The sequence below is a fragment of the Ammospiza nelsoni genome, chromosome 5 (assembly GCF_027579445.1).
Source record: "Ammospiza nelsoni isolate bAmmNel1 chromosome 5, bAmmNel1.pri, whole genome shotgun sequence".
NCBI lineage: Eukaryota > Metazoa > Chordata > Aves > Passeriformes > Passerellidae > Ammospiza > Ammospiza nelsoni.
In genome coordinates this window covers 66,836,933-66,855,376 of record NC_080637.1, presented here as the reverse complement: position 1 = coordinate 66,855,376, position 18,444 = coordinate 66,836,933, and the positions used below count along the sequence as shown (strand labels likewise).

Genomic DNA, 18,444 nt, shown 5'->3' with positions numbered 1-18,444 from the left:
AGCATAGGGCCTGATATGAAAACAACATCTGGAACAGCTGCTTTCTGTTAATAGCTGCAGAATTAATTGTTGTCACAAACCAAGTATTGTTTCAATGAAGAGAAAGTGAGCTCTGTGGACATGTATATATATTAATATTAAACTCAGCAGCTGAGTAACTGTTCGGTGTTTGTAGTTCTATTTGGCTGTTGTGCATATTTTCTAGTATGAGGAGCATCTGGTATTAGTATGTCCTTGTGTACCACAATTACTCTCCTTGGTGGTATTCCATAACATGATCTTCCTCACAGTGCAGGAGGATTATGCCAAGAGTGAATTCTGTGCTCAGGGAGGTGCTTTTATAAGTTTGCATGCCAGACTCTGCCCCAGACTGTGGAAGAATGTCTGTCTGTGTGTCTGTCTGTCTGTCTCCAGAGCAGGAGAGTCGATGTAACAGCTGTGAGGAGGGAGGACACACCTGTGGCTTTGTGTGAGCCAGCTTGGCTCAGGGGGATGAGGAGAATCTAGGAGGGACAAGTAGGGAGTTTTCTGGTAGGGCTGAATCCATCTGTGCAGGAGCTCAGTGAGAGCCAGAGCTGGAACAAGAAAAGCAAGGAAGGATGGCAGAGCAACAAGATGAGTTCCATTTTCAGGTCAGCACCCCAAGATCTACTCAGGGTGTAATTCTGAGAGTGTCTTTAACAGGGACTGGGGACTTTTCCAACTGCTAGGAGGATTTGCAGCTGGAAAGGCTGTATAGGTAGTGTAATGGACCTTATAAGTACCTTTGTGGAAACTTAGAGTATTGGCAATATTTTTTAAATTTGTTTTGGGATTTTTACTTTTAGGGGAGCACTGACTTTGACTTTTATTAATGGAGAAAGTTTCTTAGACTTTAAGACAGACTAGAATCTACAAAAGTGTAAAACAGATAATAGAGAGTAGTGTAGGTGTACTACTTAGATGAAAAAATTAAGTTTTGAGATTTTTACTATGTTGTAAATAGAAGCAAGATAGAAGACACAGAGTGTCATCCTGGGTTTCTTCTTCATACTTCTTCCTTCTTCATGGGTTAGGGTGGCATTTTGTAATTAAGCAGAAAAGTCTGCATTACAGACTCTTGGGAATCAGTTATTGGGTTAAAAGGGAAAATAATCTAAGTGTCAGTTCTTAATTAAATAGTTTAGTCTTAAAAGATCTTTTAACAAAAACTTGTTTACCATTTTGTACCTTCTAATGAAAAGCTACCAAACTCACAGTAATGAAACTATTTTACTAATAAAAATAATAAACACTTAAGTCCAAACATAAACTACCATCTCAAGTGCCTTCAATCCAAACCCAAAGAAACCAACAGCTAATACCCCAACATACCTTGAGGCAGATGTGATTCAGGATGAGCAAAACTCCACCTGCCACTTATTTAAAACCTTTGTGGTGACTTTTTGCTGTAAAATGACTGATCCTTTCCATGACAGACATAGGAAACTGGTTCATGCTGTGTGTGAGCACACCATCAGCAGGCTGGATATAGAAAAATAAAAAAAATAAGGGGGGATGTTTTGACAGCTGCCCTGTTTTGAGGGGGTTAAGTGGAGGAATGAATGAATTGTTATATTCTGACTGTTTCTAACTACAGAGAAGTGGTGCACGCACTCCTAGAATGCAGCTGCCTAGAAGGACAGGATCACACACATGTTGTCATTAGGTATTCAAAGCTTGCTGAAGTAGCAGCTTATTTTAATAGTGAGATTACTCTCTTTCATAATATTTTTACTAATGAGTTCATTTACTGAACTGCAGAAGGAATGTAAACTGAGGAGGTGCAGTTTGCTTTATTTTTCTCCCCCTTCTTCTGAGAATTTTAAAACACTTTGTGCTAAGGATTCCTTTTTGTGCTTTGTCTTTCTTCAAGGCACATTGCACTTGACAGTATTTGACAGAAGATGATAAATACAGAGGTAACACAGAGCACAGAGAGCCACTTACTTCTATAAGTGTAACTGTTGAATGTTTTAGGTGCCACAATAAGGCCCTCCAAGCTGAGTGATTAGTTTCTTAAAAATAATGTCAGAAGTAAATAGAGTGTGTGTGTTGTAGGCTGCTTCCCTCTCCAACTCAACTTTTAGGTCCTTTCAGTATCCTAAATTTGTTGTTATAATTTCATGCCAGCTCCATGTTTCCCTCTGGATACTTTAGTAGATAACCATTTACCCTAAAAAACAAGAGAATCCAGTTAAACTTGTTATAAGAGCCATTTCCTAATTTCTGTAAAGTATATGATGTATGAGCTATGTATGGATGGATTACAAAAATCAAATGTTTCCTCAGCCCCACTTGGACTTTGCTACTCCTGAGTAGTGCAGCCATTTCATGTCAGGCTGGTAAAGCCTTCAGAGTAGAAAAGTGTCATTCAAATTAAAATTGCATGTGACATGGAAGCCCACATTGCTAGCAAAACTGCTGAGTGATAAGTTGGGTTTCATGTGAGAAAAGAAGATAAAGTAGAAAATGTCAACTTTGTTGCATTTACAAGTTTACTCCTGTTCTTTGCTGTATTTTCCTGAATGCCCGCGGCAGAGATAAATTACTGTTCTTAGTACCTGTGGCTAGAACATGCCAAAGTGTATTTTAGACAGTGCTTCTTTAATGTACATTCTAAATAATGCTCTTGAAAAATAGGCAAAGGCCATGATATGGCCATAATTCTTTTTATCATGGCAATGTGCCACCCTCTGTATTGTGTGGGTACAAAACTGATAGGAAGTAAATGAGTTGGAGCTGATGATTGTTGTGAGTCCCTTCCAACTCAGAATATTCTGTGATTCTGTAAAAAGTACCAAAGAGGAACTGTGTTTCATGAATATAAATGATGGTTATACCAGCACCAGCACTGGGTTTGGTTTGCAATTATAAAGTACTGATAAAACATTCAATTATAAAGTACTGCTAAAACATTCACCCAGAGATCCTATTACTTCTTTAAAAAGGAACTCTTTTTGTGAAGGTTTTCTCCACCACTTTTAAAACAGTTTTCTCCATGCATGGAAAAGGACTGAAATCTTGGACTTGCTGAACCTGTTGGTAAGTGTTGATCAGTCTTGCTCCATACTGTGCTGTGAAAATAAATTGCAAACAAGACTCTCAGATTTACATCTGAACTGAAGAAAATGCCCAAAAGTAAACTTACACTGCTGTCTGTTAATTTTCTCCAAACTTCTGGGCTCTTGGTGTAAGCAGCACAGTGCATGTGCCCCATTGTTTACCTGGGGTTAGTGTGGGTACACAGGCTGGAATAGCAATTATTGTTTGTTATTATTGAATTATATTATTTGTTATTGTGGAATATTATTGTTATTGTGGAATAGCAAATGTACCCCAACTTCACATGGGTGCCCTTGTACTTAGAAGTGATTTTAGATGTCACCTTTTCTCTAAACCACAAAATGCTGGTATTTTGGGGCTTTTTTTTCCTCCTGGTATGGGCTATGTTGTGGATGAACACCCCTGCACTACTGCCTAAAATAAAATAAAAGTTGCTGTGAGGCTTATCTTTAATACTAGTAATAGAATCAGTTGCATGGGTTTTGGCTTGTAGATTTTTTTAAAAAAATCTTTAAAAGAAATGGAGTTTATTTGATCCTGCTGTCCCATTTCTCATCCATCTACAGCCTAGAAAACTTTGCAGTGAGAGAGACTGTAGAGACTGAGAAAATGTAGTTAAGGTCCCATTATTTTAAGGAAAATGGATGGGCAGGTAAAGTTGAGATTCACTCAAGGCTTTGCACACATAAACTCACTCACTTTGCACACATAAAATAATTGAAGTGACATCTTGTTGCTGCTGGAGCAGATAAGTTCTCCTCTGTCCTTTCCTTCCCCCTCTCCTGCCTCTCCTGGGACTAGCTCTAGTGTTTGATCTTGTGGTGGTCTGATTCCTTCTGCTACCCTAGAGGAAAGAGAAAACCACAGGATTAGTTGTCTGTGGTTTCAGTGGAGTGAATAATTTTCTGTGCAAGAGCTGTGGTGAGGAAGGTGGGAGTTGGATCCTCCTTTCCGTGGAGCCTGAATTTGGGAGTCAGAAGGAAGAATCTGTTGATTTGGCTCTGGCTTTTATGAACCTTTAGTAGATAATCTGGGAATCTGTGTGGGAGAAACTGTGTCAATGCTCAGTGCTCAGCCCTTGTGTAGGAAATGAGGCTCCTCTGCTGCTTGTCCCTCTGGTGTTTGGAATTTGAAGGTCAGAGAAGGGGAGGGATGTTCTGGTGCTGAAGTCATCAGGCCAAGGGACAGCAGCTTCCATGTGGTCTCAGATAAATGGTCTAATGTCTTGGTGTCTCAATTCCTCATCTTTTAAGATGCTGTTAGGCTTGTAGCTTTTGGGTTTGCAGATTAGTCAGACTATCAGCTGCAGCCCTTGGATATGACATCTTGTCTCATCAGATGATTGTACCCCATGGGTCTCTCATGGTGCATTTTCATTTAAAAAAAAAAGGGTGTTGCAAAGCAAACACAGTTCATTGCACAGCACAAGAGCATTGTCTCTCACTTCCCTGTGAATAACCCTGTCCTTTTTTCCACCCTTGTGTCTATTTTTATACTTTGAGGTCTGTTGCAGGAAGTTGAACCTATGATATTGGAACTGTGTAGTCAAAACCACTTATTTTCCATATTCTGTACTCTAGAAGTGAAAAGTTCATGGGGACATGGCCTAAGTAGGATCTTGACACTTTTAGTTGACAAAATGCAGCTGTGTGCTTTCTTCAGAGTATATTATGTACCTTTTTCCCTACCAGAAGTTTCCAGTTTTGTGGCACCCTCTAGGAACTTTTTGAAGGTGTAACCCCTGGGCAATCTCATACTTGCAGAGAGGCACATCTTTAGTGACTCCAGACTGAAATCTCAGCACCTGCAGATGGTGCACTGCTTTTTCCTTTTCTTTTGGACATTCAGGTTCCTAACAATCTAAATGAGGCAGCAGTTCTGATTTATTTCAGCTTCACATATTTGGTCTCTGTGGTCAGAAAAGTTGCCTCTTAAAGGATTTGACAAGAGGAGAGTGAGCCCATGTGTCACCCATGCAGAAGTAAATGCTCACATGGTACCCACTCCAAAGTAGAGGGAAAATCTGCTGCTGCAGCCAACATTCTTTGCAACAATACAAATGTGTTCTTTGCTCACACAATAACTATTCAGTTTGCCTACAGTCATTGTGCTCCCCCACTAAAGTTCAAAGGAATTGAAAATATACACAGGCAACAAAGCCAACTTTTGTTTTGGAGTGAATATGTGTTTTAGTACAAGGTAATTTTTTAGTGAGATTTTTAGAAAATTAATTGCTCTGAGTAAAATATCATGAAGTCATGAACACTTCAGCTTAAAAATTTCTGGATGAATAGTAGTGATTTTATTTTTATTTCATTTTCAGCTTCTTTATGATTGACTTTTACTAACTGCCTTTTTCTTAGGGGTGGCCTGAGTTTTCAAATTTGAGTGTATAAATATTGATGTTTCCTAACTCAAGTGTTCTTAAAAGCACACAAACAAACAAAACCTTCCTCAACCAACCAAAAAAGCAAACCATCCAAAACCCCACAACAAAACCAAAACAACCTTCAGAAAAGTTATTTTAACTGTTCAGGCTTTGCTGAAAAATTTAATCTTTTCTTGGTTTTTGAGAATGAGAGAGGAAGTACACAATTAGAATTCAAAGCATTTAGTAAGAGTCCTGTAAATCTGATTACAATATCTGTATGCAAGTATTTTAATATCTTTTATTGTGCTGCACATAGGTGTGCAATTCTTTCTTTTCAGCAGATGATATATGAAGTGCACCTGCATAGACAATATATAGAAATGAGCTCTCTATTGCAGCTAACAACAAAATCTGCTGCCTCCAAACATGTGCAAGCAGCAGTGGTCAAGAAACAAGACTCTGTCTTCAGGGATGTAATTTCATCTGTTTCTTGTGTGGATCTTTTTTTAGTACTTGGGAATCTTGAAGGTACTGGCAAAACAATCTTCCCATGCAAATAGCAACGAGGAAGACAATGATGACAGTGAATCTGTGGCCAGACTTTATTTAAGAAGCTGACCAGACTGGGCAGCTTCTACCTAAGAGCTTTAGAAATGCTTGATGAGGCATGTTGTGGGGTTGATAGGTTTTAAATACCCTTGGAACACAGAAATATTCCTGGAGACTTGAAAAACATAGTTATTTTTGAGCTGGAACTAATGCTGCCTTGATGATAGTAAATGAAATTACTCTTTTATGTATACTACATTATTATTATATGCTGTAGTAACTGTAATCTACTCAAATTTATGTGGAATAGAAGAGCTGAAAGATTTTACTGTCTTGGAATAATTTTATGAAGTGGAATATCATAAAAAAAAAGAGAGTGGCAAGAGAAGTGGGGAATGGCTGAAATAAGTTTCAGGCAGCACAGGTGGGTTTGAAGAATGGTAGAAGGAAAAGCAGTGTAGTTAAAGCAGTATGAAGGGACCTGTAGGCAAAAAGTTACCCACACTCCAAAACAAACAAAAAAAACCCCCAAACCCAAATAAAAAGAAGCTTGTGTTAGGAGAGTGAAAGATTAAAACTGTACTGGATTACTTAGGGAATCATCAGAAAAGCAGAACAGAAATCTCCTTCAAAATGACTTGAAGGAAAGCCATTTTCTACTTGTGTGTACTTAATAAAAAAAAACCCAAAAGCTTTTTGAGTTCTCTAGAAGCTTGCTGGAGAGTCTGTGGGATTGCCTTCAGAAAGGACTTTCAGAAAAGCATCATTCTTTACCAGGATGAATGAGAAGTTCACTGAAGAGGTTTTAGAAAAAATGGTAATGCCCATTGTAATAACCCTCCAAAAGCAGGCACCAGCAGCAGGAATGCCTCTGTAAAGCTGAGGAGCCATTGCTAACCATGGTGTGCAATCTGATGCTTTATTTAACCTTGGGAAGAAGTGATGCTGTGCACTGTAATGCACACTCTTAAAAAGGGTGGTGGTGATTAGCAGGTCCTGCAAAGGGGTAGCAGTTATAAAAGCATCTGCATTTTTTGTGACCAGTATACTCTGGAGAAGAACTGACTTGGCTTTTAAGGAGAAAAGTAAGGTCTCAGGTTAGAGATGTTTGAAGGTATTACAGAGGTAATCAAAAAAATTCAATTATCTGTGGGAGAGGAGACTCCAAGCTCAAAAACCCCACTGGATCAAGGATGTTGGGATGAAGTACAACCTGCTCAGACTTCTCTCGGGTCACAGCACAACTACAGAGCATAAAGCAAGTGAGAAGGGGTTTTTTCATGCTGTGTAAATAAGCATCATACTTATTGTCACAAGACATTGTGGAGATAAAAATACACCTTTCAAAAAGGAGTAGTGAAACTCAAGTATCCACAGCTTCACTGAGCACAGTCTTTTCTGCCTGAAATTTTTATTAATATCTTATGAGGTATGAAAAATATGGTTTTTTTCCCTTAATATTCACTGTTGTTAGATGTTGGAAGCAGTATTCTGGGCAAGGCAAATTTCTGGCCTGATTTAGGAAGGTGTAACTTCTGAAGTCCTCTCTTATATTCCACAGAAAGATTGGCTCATGACAGCAACTCTTTCCGGCCTTAGAATTAGTAACAAGACCCCACAACATCATATGCTTTGCTGTCTGTAATAATAAATTAACAACCTACTGTTTTTCTTTTTGTAATGCCTGCTGTTACTGGTTGAAAGGGGGACTGACAAGTGGAAGTACAGAAGTCAAAATGAAATATTAATGCTTTTCAGGTTGGAAAGCACTCAAAATGTTGTTGGGATTGCCCACTAAAGCAGCAGAACATAACCATGGTGTGGTCCTGTGTTCTGTATGTGTGTAGAACCAGCATTGCGTGAAAAGCTTGCTTTCAAGAACTTCACTTCTAGTCATAAAAATGCTTTTTAAACTAACAGCTTTCTTCTGCTCAGTAGGATATGATTTGTTGGACGTGTATGTTGACCTGGAACCAGCAAGGAGATGACTAAGTAGGAGGAAAATGGTTTTAACATGCCTCTGCTTTGCCAAGGAATATGGAAACAATAACAGATTTGTCAAGTCTGTGGGTCAGCTAGCCTTGTAGTGATATATGATATTTCTCTGTGCACAGCATACTTGGTGTATTGAGCTGTTTTTTTCTGAAGCATCGTTGTGCTTTAGAAATGTGACTCTTTCTTTGTCCCAGCTGCTGTTTGTCACCTCCTGGTCATGCTGTTTGCTGACCAGATGTGTGGGTAGGTGGGAGATTTGCTGTCTCGTCATCATGGCAGGCACAGAGGTGGTCTGTGGTCTTCCTTGTTTTATGGTGTAATTGGATAGCCAGGACTGTGCAGTGTTTGGCACTTGCCAAACCCTTCTGCTCTGCACTGGAGCTGTGCAGGAGCCTTCTCCTGTTCTCCCATTCCTGTTCTCTCCAGCCACAACACCCCCGTGGAGCCCTCCCTCCTCATGCTGGGGTGTCTTGTATCGCTCATGTGCCAAGGAGCCTCTTCCCAAGGCTCCAGACAATCCTCCACACAGAGGATTCCTGGTGTGCTTCCTCCTTTGGAAGAGAACCAGCAGCTTGAAAAATGAGTATTCGGTTTAATAAGAAATGAAAGCTCTCAATGCTGTTTTCTTTTCATTTAAGAGCAGAGCTGTGCTCTTGTGGGGCTGGGAGTAATAATCCCACAGAAGAAATCCCAGGAACACCATTTCCTCAGTGCAGGAGGGATAGTGCAGCAGTGGTTGGTTGCTCTGAGATGTGCTGGTGGCCAGGTTCGAGTTCTGGATATTTCAGGAGCGAGCCTGAACCACTCAGTGACCTCTGTCTCTCCCCTTTTTGGCACTTGTAAGAGTGACCTAATAAATATGTTATTGCAACAGATGTGATCTCATATCCTCTTACAAACCACATGTAGACCAGGCACTGAGGGATGGCCCTGTTCAGTGGAGAGGTCAAAATGTGGGACAAGGCTTTAAGAAGGAAGCAGTAATTTTTAAGAGGAGAGATTTTTACTAATATATTATATTAATATAAATAAGGTTTACTAAAAACCAAAATGCAGCAAATTAATTAAATCATAGAGTGGTTTTGGTTGGCAGGACGATCAGATGGTTGGGAGGTTTTGGTCAGGAGGATGACAAGATGGTCTTTGAAGATCATCTAGTCCAACCTCCTGTCATGGGCAGACACATCTTTCACTCCCTTTCACTAGATGATGTTGCTCAAAGTCCCATCCAACCTCACCTTGAACACTTTTAGGCATGGGACATTCAGCTTCCCACCACCCTCATGTTTACAATGTTTAAAGACATGTTTACAGTGTCTTCCTTATGTCCAATTTAAATTTCTTCTTGTTTAAAACTATTGTCCCTTGTTCTGTCACCTGGTAAAAGTCTCTCTTTGTCTTTTTCACAAGCCCCTTTAAATATTAATAAGGTCTCCCTGGAGGTTTCTCTTTCTCAGGCTGAACAAGCCCAGTGCTCTTCCCTCCCTGGAGAGGTGTTCCAGCCTTGTGACCATTTTGTGTCCCTGATCCCTGTCTGTCTTGTGCTGGGTCCCCAGAGCTGGATGCAGAGCTCCAGGTGGGGTCACACCTGAGCAGGGCAGAGGGGAATGTCAGTAAGAAATGTTAACATTTATAGTGTGGTTAGTAAGTGGTTACAGTGAGCAGCAAAAAATGGTGGATTGACCTTCTGACAATGGGAGTTCCTGCCAGGCTGCATGGCCTTTTGGGGCTCTTGTTTACTGTACTTTTTCCTTTCTTGCAAGTTGAAAATAAGCTAAACTGTTCTCTGGCATTGTCAGCATTGCCCCAGAGGTCTTTGGATAAGCTAATTCCTCTGGTTTCTCCCTACTGCATCACCCAGAATAATACCATAGTCTATCTTTATGCAGCATATGATGTTTGTTTTTTATCCCTAGTCCAAACATTTGTACTGGATTGTATTTCCCCTCTGCTTCTTATGAAGGCATTCCAGCTGAACAGGGAATGTCTCCCTTCACTTGAGCTTGTGTTTTTCAGGATAGGAAATGAGAGGCTTAGGTTTATTAATTTTTGTTTTAGCATTATATAACCTGTGCAAGGCTGTAAGTACATGAGTTTAAGTAGCATGTTCTTTATTAGCTCATTTTACAGTCCTTGCCCTGTTCCACTTCAGAATTTTCATAAGCAGCATAAGTTGGCCAAAGTACATACTTCATGTTAATTAAATCTCTCAAACAGTGTCTAATTTTCTTTTTCCTCTTGAAGTTGGTGAGAGATTAGTAATAAAAGAAAATTAGCTGGCTGATAGCATCATGTATTTGATCAGTGCAGAGACAGGATAAGTGCCTCAGGTGTATGGTGAACTCTTCATTCCTATGTGAACATTCAGCATATTAAAAGTTGACAACATTATTTGAACATTTGTCCTGACAAGATAATATTGTAAAAGATCCCAATTTGTGAACTGAGGAAGCACTAGAATATGAAACATAAACAATTTTTATAAAGTCTTATTTCATTCAGTGGGTTTGCTCCTGTCACATTTTTGTACTTTACCTGAAAATAGATTTGAAAGATCTGCATCTAAGATGTTGTTTCCCTCCAAAATATAAAAAATAAACCTGATTTGTTGCTAATACAGGGTTTTGAGACTAAATGGTTTGTTTCCTCTCCTGACCTCTTGACTGAGGCAACACAATTGTAGTGGACAAATCAGTAAAATTACCTTTTTTTAAATCCCTTGTCATGAGGTTTTGTGTGGAGAGCGATTGAGAGCATCCTGGGAGAAAAAGATGTTGAGTGTTGATGAAATGTAAACCTGCTTCTTCTCCATATTTGATGAAGTTACTGTCCTAGTTTTATTTTCATTTTGGTCTGCAAATGTTTTCAAAAAGGTTTAGCTTGCTCATATTCATAAGATATTTCTGACTTGCTTCTTGGTTTCTATTTTGTTCTTGAGCTTTAGCTAGAGCTCAGTGTCACCAGTTGTAGCTTCCAATAGGCACGGGGGCCATTCAAAATACTTTCCATTTTCCACTGAGGTACATTCTTAGAAGAGCTTTTCCAATCCAAATAACTGGCATTTATGACTTTTTAATTGCTTAGTATGATACTTGCTTACATTTGCTGTTTTAATGTCTTTTCCTGTCTGTAAAATGAGAGTCCCAGGGGGCACATGCGTGCAGTCACTGAATTCAGTTTACATAGCTTGATGGATGTTTTGGGAAAAGCACATTGTGTGTATGTGCAGTTTGTCACACATGGTGTCCCAACAAGAAGAGAGTTGTGCTAATGCTGAAGGAAAATTTTTTCCAGCTGCTGTGGGGAAGGTGGTCAGTGTGGCACACACATGCTTGAGCTCACAGGCATTCTCAAGTTGCACTATGTAGGCAACAAACAATGGGCAGGAGAAATTTCTCTGGGCAGTTTTGCTCCTCTGAATATTACCAGTGTCCCACTTTTAAGTACGATGTCTTTTTTTTTTTGGTGAACTTTTTTGTGAAACCTGGTCATGAAAGTAGGTAGGGATCTTAATTCCATACTAAAGAAACAAAAAGAGGTATATTGCTAGTCTTTGAGAGTGTAAAGTAAAGCCTTAGAAGGTAGAAGAGTTCTGAAGCTTTAAAAAAGGCAAGGTAGGGAAAATGCAGACAATTCACCCTTAATAATTTAACTTAAGGTGGGCCATTTGTTTGTTCAGGTTTATTTTGGGGGAGCAGTGAATTTTTAGAGCTCTGGTCTTGGCAGTGTGAGTCTGGTGAAAATAGTATGACTCCAGTGCCCTTCTGAGAAAGCAGATTTCAACTCCTTCCTCTTCTGTCTTACATAAAGTAGGAGAGGGCTCATTCTTCACAGTTTAGGATTGCTTGTGGAGGAGAAAAAACAGGACTAGCATATTGCTGAAAACTGAGGAGATGTGCATGATGGACTTACATTTAGTGTCTGTTTAGGCTCTGTCAGGGAGAGCCAAGCTTTGTGACAAACTGTTCTATGCACTGCTGTAAATTCAAAACATCCTTAAATGATTCTGAATTAGCTTTTCATCACCCCTCACAAATCTTGTCCGCTGGGTTTGTTCTGTATTGTATTGTGGGGTGCCCTGTGGCAGGAAGGAAAAATTGATCTGACTCCATGTTCTCAGAAGGCTAATTTATTATTTTATGATACTCTATTATATTAAATATTATTATATTATATTATTTAAGATACTATATTATATTAAAGAATACAGAAAGGGTACTTACAGAAGGCTAAGAAGATAGTAATGAAAATTCGTGACTCTCTCCAGAGCCCCGACACAGCTTGGCACTGACTGGCCAATGAGTGAGAACAATTCACAGCAGAAACCAATAAACCAATCACCTGTGGTAAACAATCTCCAAACTCATTCCACATGTGAGCAAAACAGAGGAGAAGCAAATCAGATAATGATTGTTTTCCTTTTTCTCTGAGGCTTCTCAGCTTCCCAGGAGAAAAATCCTGGGCGAAGGGATTTTTCAGAGAACGTGAATGCCACTCTGCTGTCTCTTGGGTCGCACTCAATCAACAGCATGAGCAGTCAGATGAACTCTGTGCCTTCTTTTCTCTGCAGGACTCCTCAGTGGGCAAACATCCCCAACCAACACCAAGCTGGAGAAGCTGGACCCGCAGCAGGTGCTGCAGCTGTGCCTGCGCTACCAGGAGCATCTCCACCAGTGCGCCGAGGCCGTGGCCTTCGACCAGAACGCGCTGGTGAAACGCATCAAGGAGGTGAGGGCTGGGCAGGGGCTGGGGCTGTGCTGGGCATGGTGCTGGCTGAGCTGTGGCATCCCAGGCACGCCAGGGCAGCCCTGTGGCTGTGCCCTGCAAGCTCAGTGCCCGGGCTGGCACTGCGGCTCCTGCCAGGGCAGCTGTTGGGAAGGATGCAAGTTTGACAAGGAAGCCTCACAGATATGTATGCCTGGCAGAATGTAGAGTCTGATGAAGGAATAGAGATGGAAGCAAGTTTTGATCTAGAAGAAAAGAATTGCTGAGCCAGTCTTACTGGATAACTAAGGAGGCAAAGGGTCTGTTAGTTAGAAGGGGTTTTTATGGCTTAGAGCAAAGGATAAACCCACCCCAAACAAGAAGATATTTTTACCAAGCAGAAAGGTGGCACAGGCAAACAAGTCAGCAAAGTTGCAAGTAGAAAAAAGGTCTCAGAATTTTCCATTGCAAGAAAAGTGAATAACAACTTCTAGCTTAAACTGTAATGTACTAACTTTTAGTGATTGGAGAATAGTAAAATGAATATGGTAATTATACTAGTTATGATAGGATATAGATCATAGTTAAGGTTCTGGTTCTACTGTATTAAGATGCTCAGCAAAGAAAAGTATATAATGCAATGTATCCAAAACCAAAGGGTCTCCAGGCCTGCCTGCAGCTGGAGCTGACAGCTGTGGGCACAACTCTGTCACCCACGACCCCGGACTGCTGTAACATCTTGGATGTAATAAACTGCATTTTGAAGAGCTTCCTGGAGTCCCCACAACCCTCATTTTAGCTCTTACAGGCAGCCCTGTGGCTGTGCCCTGCGAGCTCAGTGCCCAGGCTGGCACTGCGGCTCCTGCCAGGGCAGCGCTGTGGCTGTGCCCCAGGAGGGCTGGCCATGAGCAGTGGCTGCTCCTCTGTTGGAATGGCAGGTGCTGCAAGCAGCTCTCCAAGAAGTAAAAGATGAGTGAAGTTTTAAGGTAGCGTTCCTTATTTAGGTCTGTACAGCATTGTGGTGCTGTTCACAGAGGTCCCACCATGAGGGAAGAGATGAGAATGTTGACTTTGTTTTAAAAGGCTTGATTTATTATTTTATGATATATATTATATTAAAACTATACTAAAAGAATAGAAGAAAGGATTTCATCAGAAGGCAAGCTAAGAATAGAAAAAGAATGATAACAAAGGCTTGTGACTGACTTGGACAATCACAGCTGGACTGTGATTGGCCATTAATTAGAAACAAGCACATGAGACCAATCACGGATCCACCTGTTGCATTCCACAGCAGCAGACAATCATTGTTTACATTTTGTTCCTGAGGCCTCTCAGCTTCTCAGGAGAAAAAATCCTAAGGAAAGGATTTTTCAGAAAACATGTCTGTGACACAGCATAGATTGTATTGTGCTCCATGGCTAGCTTCTAATTTAAGGAAGGAAGCATTTATCTGAACATCTTCTGTGGCTGGACAAGGTAGTGCTTCAGTTGATTTGTTCTCAAAGCCCATAACATGCCATCTCATTTCTGACCTCAATGGCAAAAAGGTCTCCTGTGCTGCTGTTTTACCACTAAACCATCATTTGGAACACTGATCAGTTGAAATATTGAATGTTTGATGTTTGATGATACTGTTTGGGAATGTATTAATTCCTGGGATAAGCATCCTGCAGTGAGGTTGTCTTTCTCATGTGTGACTGCTGATGTTGGAAGCAGTAGAATGGCTGCCAGATTTTTTTATTTTCTAAAACCAAGAGTCTGGCATGACAGGGAAAGGTTGCTTCAGGTGTTTTCTCAGATACTTCCAGACGTGTAGAAGAGCTGGTGAATTCTGCATATCTCAAAAGTCCTTGAGACCAAATACCTTTTCAGTGTCAAAAAAATGTTTTTGAGCATGTGGTTAATTTATATTCACCAAGTAAAAACACTGACCTTGATTTGTTGTTGCTCTGTTGGCTTAGAGTTAAGAAAATCCCACATGACAATCTGGGTAATAAATTTGATTCATGTGCTGTTTGGAGAAGCTGCTGTCATCATGAAGTTGTAAGTCCAAAATAATGTGGGAAGCATTAAAAAGGCCTTTTTACTTTGGTGTATCAAGATCTGAGGCCAGCTATTACACAAGATGTAAAGATATTTGCAGGTGTTGGTGACTCAGATCACACAATCTCAGAAATGGGATTTCATTGCCAGCCTAATGACAGTGTACTGCATTAATCCAAGCAGATTGTAATTCTTTTGGCTGTTAAAGTGTGAGAGGGAATAGTGGCATGATTTAAAGTCATGGTAGACACCACCAGAGCAATATTCATTAATTGGGATTGCCTTCTGTAGGGCAAGTGGCAGAGTCCCTTTCAAATTAGCTATGCTGGTTTTCTTCTGCTTCATAAAGCTTGTGATTATCTTTCATCTAAAATAAATTAAATTATGATACTGATAGTCTCACTAGCTTCTTTATTACAGCCTCCTCTGACAAAGTGATGGGGAAATGAGGAATTCTGTAAGTCAGAGAACTGACAAATCAGCTGTGGTTTAGTTTTGGTTTGTTTTTTTTTTTTTTTTTTTTGGTCACAACTTCTAAGCAACTTCAGATGCTTTCAGTCTCTCTGCCAGATCTGGTGGGTTTTTACTGTTCGTTTTCCTAATAATTTTTAAATATTTTTCTTGCTTTGGCTGTTCTGCATGTGTGTTCTGGAGGATCTGGGTGGGACCCACTTGGCTTAAATCATTCTTTCCAAATTGTTTGGGCTCTCCTTGATGCACTAAATTGAACCACTGCTGACAGTTGTTGACAAGCCAGGGTGCAGCTGAACCAGAGCAGGGGATGTCTCTCCTTACAAGTGCAGACAAAGGAAATTGCCTTTGGCTTCACCCATTTGTCAGCAATGATTTCGTTTTGCCATGTACACAAAACTTTGACCCTTAGTAAAGCTTAAAAATGAAAGAGAAAATCAAGTGTATTGTGAAAAGCAGAATGTGTGCACAAGCTGGGACAGTAAGTTCTTTTATCCTCATTTGGGTAGCCAGTATTTCCCTTTCCCTTTCTTTAACCCTGTAAATACTGAAGTGTTTTTCTTCTGATAACAGATTTATCAAGTGATGATACTGATAAAACTGATGGTTTTAACTTTCTACAAAATGTTGGTCAGCTTCAGTCTCTGATTTCTTACTTTTTTTCTGAGTTATGTTCACTTCTCAGACTCTAACTCTACTAATATTCCTGCTGTATAATATGCTGCACTCACACTGCCTGCAGCCAGGATTTTTTTAGTCTTTCCTTGACAAAATGTCCAAGAGCAAATATCTTTTGTTCATTGTCTGTGTCACCAGGAAAGAAGTTTCCTGGATTCTGCCAAAACTCAGAAGTACTGCTGTAAACTAATTGGCTCTCAATAACTCAGAATTAAGTGTGGTGGTTTGCAAATCAGCACACAGAATAAATTACAATGGTTCACACAGAATAAATTACAATGGTTCTGAATAGGAAAGAGAATGAGCTAAATAAAAATAAAAAAAAAAAAAACAAAAAAGAAAACTACTTGCATGACAGTGACTGCAGGTCTGAGCAGAGCCATCTGTGCCTTCAGGGAGCAGTGCAGTCTGGCTTTGCTCTCCATCCCGTTTCCCAGTGCAGCCAGAATCTCTTTGCACTGTTGGCTGGATCCATGCCTGCTCCTAAATGTAGAACCCTGTGCAGCTTCCAGGTGGCTGTGACTGTTCTCTCTTGAGCAGAAATCCATTTATCCAAGAGATGCCTTGAAGGGGAAAGAATTGAAGACAGGATGGAAGGTGATTGACTCAGGTGCCTTTTTTCATACCAGAATGAGTTTTGCTTTTGGAAGGGAGTGATTTACTTGTGACAACAGATTTTGTCTTCATTGTCAAGAAAAAGAAAGAGGATGTGCTTGCATCTTTTTAGGGAAAATACTATAGATTTGCACTGTAACTCATTGGAAGTTTTGAGGAACTCCAGCTGCTGTGGATTTGATAGAGCCGCATATGCTCTCTTCACCAGGAGTGTCTGCTCCAGTTCTGTGATCTGCAAAACAGGGTTTTGGACAAGATTAGTTTGAAGGCAAATGTTGACCAGCTCTAAAGGTTTGAATGGGGGAAAGCAGCAAATAAGAGAGGATTACTTTACATTAAGTCCTTACCAGTGGAGGATATCTGTTTTGGGTGCCAGGGAGACAATTTCAAGAGTCATGTGGTAGGGATGGTGAATACCAGGGACTAGGAAACAAGTAGAATAGGTAAAAGCTTGGGAGCAGAGCTAAATTTTCAGAAAGGGCCCATGGTTTTGTGTGCCTTCAAAATAGTCTAGTTTCAGTGCCTTAAAAAGGATTGTTTTGTTCACAATGTACTAAGCTTCTCAAAAATCACATCTTACAAAATATCTGAAGGTAAGCTTACAAAAATTACTTGTCACATGTGAAAATTGAGGCCTGTCTTCTTTCTTTGAAAGCAGAGAGGAAACTGAAAGCCCTCTAAGCTTCTTTCAAAGAAGCTTTGAGTGAAAAGATCTTCAGCATTTCTTACTAGACCTCCAGCATTGTCAATGGGGTTGTGTTTTTGAAGTATTTGATGTACCCTTAAAGGCAAATGTAATTCCTGCATACTCCATGCTTAAGATGTATTTGGAAATGGGAAGGCTCTGATGCTTTGCCTTTAAAACAAATGTTGATGCAGTGTTATTTGTAGCTTTTATTATTACCACAGGAATCCCAGACTACCAATAATTTTGAAAACAAAGCAGTTTTTACAATACAAAGTGAAATTTCAAATGTCTCAGTCTAAGCTGGCACGCATCTATGGGTGGGAGTTGGGGGAAACCCCCCCCACGTTTTAAAATATAATAAATATTGCTTTTCTATTTGTGATAGTTAAATGAATCTTGTCCAGGCAGGCATTATGGCTTCTTTCATACCTGTAAATTCTTTGGGAGGGCTGGCTGTGGTAGGGACACCTTGTAGCAGTCTGAAAATTGAAGGGCAAGGTCCCTGAAGGTGATGGTAAAGGGAAAAGCTGCCCTAAGTGCAGGAAGCTGTTCCACCACCAGTAATGAATGAGATCTGGGCCAGGAACTTTGGCAGGACTTTGCCTGGCTGGGGACAGTGTCAGGCACATCTGCAGTGAGACTCAAGGTGCACACTGCTGTAAGCACACAGAGCTTCTGCTGTGTGAGACACCACAGGCACTCTCCTACCTCCATCCCTCCATGGGCAGAGAGATCTGAAGTGCCTGGGATTCATCCCATGCTCCAGTCACAGCTGGGCTGTGTCCCTTCAGGGAACAGACTCAAATGAAGAGCAGGTTTCAGGGAGGTGTTTTTTGCCTGGTCTTTGGTTTGTTTTGTTTCAGGACTCATCTGAGTGAGGTGTTTATTGCCATTTCCTCTTAATTATGGTTTCCCTATAGGTGGTTTCAGACTTGAGTTTCCAAGACTGTGAAATCTATTTTCAGCAGACATGTCCTGAGAACTTCTGACTAAACTAAATTAGTCCAGGAAAAGATGAATGGCCTTACTAAGTCCAAAATGCATCTTCAGCTTCAGGCCTTTGCTTTAAGGCCCATATGGAGCAGCCCATGAAGGAACCTTTCAGCTCATTAAAAGGAGGGCTCAGGGAATCAAAACTAAGCCTGTTAAAAGAAGCCTGGCCAAAGTGAAAGTGGAGTTGTGTTTAATTCTGACACAGTATATAAAGATGTTCTAGATGAGGCTGTGTTAACTTGCAAGCAAT

General features: G+C 40.4%; 1 protein-coding gene across 5 annotated transcripts in view; it reads left to right on the top strand.

Annotated features, from left to right (window-relative positions):
- BORCS5 (BLOC-1 related complex subunit 5) overlaps positions 1-18,444 on the top strand; it is an 81,810-nt gene that overhangs the window by 47,754 nt on the left and 15,612 nt on the right. For all 5 annotated transcript variants that reach the window (XM_059471698.1, XM_059471700.1, XM_059471696.1 and 2 more), the window contains one exon: positions 12,570-12,727. In XM_059471698.1, the coding sequence (XP_059327681.1) occupies positions 12,570-12,727 (158 nt within the window). The remainder of the gene's footprint in view (positions 1-12,569; positions 12,728-18,444) is intronic.